Source organism: Entelurus aequoreus, linkage group LG19, assembly GCF_033978785.1.
Source record: "Entelurus aequoreus isolate RoL-2023_Sb linkage group LG19, RoL_Eaeq_v1.1, whole genome shotgun sequence".
NCBI classification, from domain to species: domain Eukaryota; kingdom Metazoa; phylum Chordata; class Actinopteri; order Syngnathiformes; family Syngnathidae; genus Entelurus; species Entelurus aequoreus.
This window is the reverse complement of record NC_084749.1, coordinates 19,421,059-19,426,058: the sequence shown is the minus strand read 5'-3', so window position 1 is coordinate 19,426,058 and position 5,000 is coordinate 19,421,059. Positions and strand designations below refer to the sequence as shown.

Sequence of the window (5,000 nt, the reverse complement as noted above, 5' to 3'; positions counted from 1 at the left end):
CGCGCTGAATAAGCCATAGGGCCCCAGCCGCCTTCCATGTCACATTTTTCAGCACACGCGCGCTCGCAGCTGCTGTGGTTTGGCAGTCACCTGAGTGGGACACTAATTCCACTCTAAACAGAATTAAATAAGATTTAAGGTGGGAAGTTGTCACCCCAGGAGTCTTCCCAGCCACCGTGGAGGAGCCAAGACTGCCCGGTGTCTAAAGAAAAAGTAACCTTGGGGCATGAGAAAGGATAATAATCTTTTTTTTAATTTTTTAAAATATGGTCAGTTATTTTCAGTCAATCATCTTTAGATTTCAAGTTTTTAAAAATGATACCCTCTGACCACAGGGCTGCTGTGAAAGCAGTTTTAGTTCTGCTGCCCATCCTCGGACTCACATGGCTTTGTGGCGTCCTGGTCCCGTTTTCCATCGTGATGGCCTACATCTTCATCCTCCTCAACTCCCTACAGGTACACACACACACACACACACACACACACACACACACACACACACACAAACACACCCACACAATATTGTGTTTGTTACCTTTTTGAGACCTGAGAAAAATGCCTACCTCTTTAGGACCACCCTTTCTAGATATATAAAGATGTGTATTTACAACATTAATAATATATACATACTATGCAAATATAAAAAAGCTTGTTGTGAAAAATTTGTTGGAATTGCACAAGAAAAACTTAGAATTTTGGCAGTGTTATAAGGAAAGTCGTAATTTTACTCAACGCAAGTCAAAATTTTACAAGGAAAACTGAACATTTGTGCAATATTATGATAAACGTTGGGATTTTACTCAATAAGAGTCGCAATTTTACAAGAACAGCATAAAGTTTTGGCGATTTTATGAAAAGAGTCGTAATATTACACGACAAAAGTCACAATTTCATAAGAAAACGTAAAAATGTTGGCAGTATTAGAATAATAATCTGAATTTTACTTGGCAAAAGTATGACAAAAGTCATATTTTACTCAAAAATTTTACTATTTTACAAGAACAAAAACATTGGCAATATTGTGATAAAAGTCAGAATTTTATATGACAAATGTCACAATTTTTCATTAAAAAAGTAATATATTTACATAAAAAAAGTACAAATTTTACGAGAAAAAATTGCAACATTACAGAAACGGAAAGAATATGAGAAATTGTTCCCAATTTTATAAGAAAGAAGTCAACACATTGTGAGAAAAAGACTGCTTTTTTTTAAACGTAACATCCAGGGTTATTGTTTTTACAGTGCATTACTGTAAATGGAAAAAAGGCACCACTGTTATTTCCACAGTAAAATTCTAGTGACTGAGCTGCCAGTTTTTTACCGTAAAATCTGTGGTTGTTCTAACAGTGCATTACTGTAAAATTAAAAACGGTTCTTGTTTTTTTTTTAGCGCTAAGATTCTGGCGATTGAGCTGCAGGTTTTTACCGTAACATCTCCGGTCGTCGTTACTGTAAATGGAAAAACGGTACCACTTATTTTTACAATAAAATTTGGCGACTTATGTTCTAGTTTTTTTTCACCATAAAATCCACAGTTGTTTTTACAGGACATTACTGTAAGTTGAAAAACGGTACCACTGTTATTTTTACCATAAAATCCTGGTGACTGAGCTACTTAGCGGCCAGTTTTTATTTTTACCGTAAAATCCACTGTCAATGTTTATATAGTGCATTACAGTAAACGGAAACGTGGTACAACTTTTATTTGTATGCTTAAATTCTGGCGACTGAGCTGCTAGTTGTTTTTGTTTTTTTACCGTAAAATCTAGCGTTAATGTTTTTACAGTGCATTACTGTACAGTAAATAGTAAAACGGCACCATCTTATTTTACGCAAAAATTCTGGCGACTAAGCTGCTTGTTTTTACCGTTAACTCTACGGTCGTTTTTACCGTGCATTACTGTAAATGGAAAAAAACGGTACAACTTTTAATTTTGTGCAAAAATTCTGACGACTGAGCTGCTAGTTTTTTACGGTAACATCTACGGTTATTATCTTTACCGCACATTACTGTAAAGTGAAAAACTGTACCACTTATTTTTTACCATAAAATTCTGGTGACTAAAATCCAAGTTTTTTTTATCTTAACATCTATGGTTATTCTTTTTACGGTGCATTACTGTGAAAAAAAACCCCCCAATACCCCTTTTTTTACAATAAAATTGTGGTGACTGAGCTGACAGTTTGTTTGTTTTTTTACCGTAAAATCTAAGATTTTTGTTTTTACTGTGCATTAATGGAAAAGATAAATTAAAAAAAAAAATAAATAGAAAAGACTGAACTGCTTTTTTAAAAAATGTTTTATTGTGGAATCTATCGTTATTGTTTTTACAGTTATGGTACAATGGCACCACTATTTCTTTTACGGTAATATTCTGCCAACTGACTGCCAGTTTTTTTTTTTTACAATAAAATGTGATTTATTCATTTTTTATTTTTATTTTATTTTTTACAGTGTACTAATGTCAAAGTGCCAAATATGTCACCCTTAAAGGACTTTTATTACTGTCTGTTTTTCTTACATGCATGATTGTAACCTACATTTGTTTATTAAAAAGATTTCCTCAGACAAGATGAGAGGAAACTATTCCAAATGGCGGCAAGTTAATTAATTATTATAAAGAGGGGTCATGTTTTGCAGCAATAAAGTATGTTTTCCTACTGACCAATACAAATCCTTATGCAGAATGGATTAAAAATAATATATAAACAGTAAGGTTGGACTTATTGTTCTAAAACCACATGCAACCATCAGTGGTCCTGTGACATAAAATTATTTGAGTAATTTAGGGTTAGAAAAACACTGAACCATTAAATTGTTGGAATAAAGAAGTAATATGTGAAACCCCCCAAAAATCTGTGACAAAAAAAAAAGAGACGTAATCATGTTTGTTCTTATTGAATGAGAAACAGAAAGGTTTTCTATTATACATCATAATTCTGCTCTCTCGCTGAACGTACAGTACAGACTTTCAAGGCTTTTGTCAGTGCAGGCTAATGCAGAAAGTGAGGTTGTGTTGACAATGGAAATGTACTTGTTGTTTTGCATTTGCAACATTCCTGCCATATACACATTAAAGTCGACAATATTGTTGTGACCGGGTTATCAGCTTACTGCTGAAATGTTAAGGGTAGTTTTTGCAGAATTATATTAATTCTTTACTAATTGAGAAGTACTGTATTTATTTGAGTCGATTATTTCCTACTTACTTGCATCAAGTACTGAGAGAGAATGAAGTCATGTGTTACGTTTCATAGTTAATTGGTATGTATCTGTTAAAAAGCTGTATTATATTTGAGAAGAAAATAATCATAACACTGTTTTGCTGGGTTTTTTGTATATATATATACAGGTATATATATATATATATATATATATATATATATATATATATATATATATATATATATATATATATATACATATATATATATATATATATATATATAACATTTATGTGTATGTATATATATAACATTTATGTGTATGTATATATATAACATTTATGTGTATATATATATATAGATGTACATATGTGTGTATATATATATATATATATATATATATATATATATATATATATATATATATATATATATATGTATATGTATATGTATAGGTATATGTATATGTAATAAAATCAGGGAAACCTGCGAAACAGGCTTGTAGGGATGATATAGCCTCTTGTGTTTTTTCCTGACCTAACATATATGTATATATACATGTATCTCTATGTATATAAATATACGTATATGTATGTATATATACATGTATCTCTATGTATATAAATATACGTATATGTATGTATGTATATATATATATATATATATATATATATATATATATATATATATAAACGTATAAGTATGTATATATATATGTATATGTACATGTATATATACATAGATATATATGTACATGTATACATATATATGTACATGTGTGTGTATATTTATATATATATACTGTATACATACTGTATATATATATGTGTAGGCATATATATACATATATGTGTGTGTGTGCATATATATATATATATATATATATATATATATATATATATATATATATATATATATATATATATATATATATATATATATATATATATATATATATATATATATATATTACTGTTTTTTTTCAATGTTTTTTTATGATCTATCTTACGATATGTCTTTTTATCTGACTCGGTTCACTCCGGTTCTGTGTAAAAACACACGTTAATGTTCACAAAGATAATGTGGGAATGTAAACACTGTGTAGGGCTCTTGCAACAAGTAAGATATTGTACACCAGTGCTCCCAGAGCTGTGTGTGTGTGCGTGCGTGTTTGTGTGCGTGTGTGTGTGCGTGTGTATGTTCGTGTGTGTGATTGATTGATTGAGACTTTTATTAGTAGGTTGCACAGTGAAGTACATATTCCGTACAATTGACCACTAAATGGTAACACCCGAATAAGTTTTTCAACTTGTTTAAGTCGGGGTCCACTTAAATTGATTCATGATACAGATATATACTATCATATATACTATCATCATAATACAGTCATCACACAAGATAATCACATTGAATTATTTACATTATTTACAATCAGGAGTGTGGAGGGGGGGTGGGGTGGGGGGGTGGGGATATGGACATCAAGTAGTGGACATAGAGAGAGAGAGAGAGAGAGAGAGAGAGAGAGAGAGAGAGAGAGAGAGAGAGAGAGAGAGAGAGAGAGAGAGAGAGATCAGAAGGCATAAGAAAAAGAATCTGCATTTGATTGTTTACATTTGATTATTAGCAATCCGGGGAGGGTGTTAGTTTAGGGTTGTAGCTGCCTGGAGGTGAACTTTTATAGCGGTTTTGAAGGAGGATAGAGATGCCCTTTCTTTTATACCTGTTGGGAGCGCATTCCACATTGATGTGGCATAGAAAGAGAATGAGTTAAGACCTTTGTTAGTTCGGAATCTGGGTTTAACGTGGTTAGTGGAGCACCCCCTGGTGTTGTG

The 5,000-nt window shown here is 31.6% G+C and overlaps 1 protein-coding gene across 2 annotated transcripts in view; it reads left to right on the top strand.

The window, feature by feature from the left end:
* Window positions 1-5,000, top strand: part of LOC133635174 (adhesion G-protein coupled receptor D2) — a 273,122-nt gene that overhangs the window by 57,182 nt on the left and 210,940 nt on the right. For both annotated transcript variants that reach the window (XM_062028051.1, XM_062028050.1), the window contains exon 20: window positions 336-456. In XM_062028051.1, coding sequence (XP_061884035.1) covers window positions 336-456 — 121 coding nt within the window. The remainder of the gene's footprint in view (window positions 1-335; window positions 457-5,000) is intronic.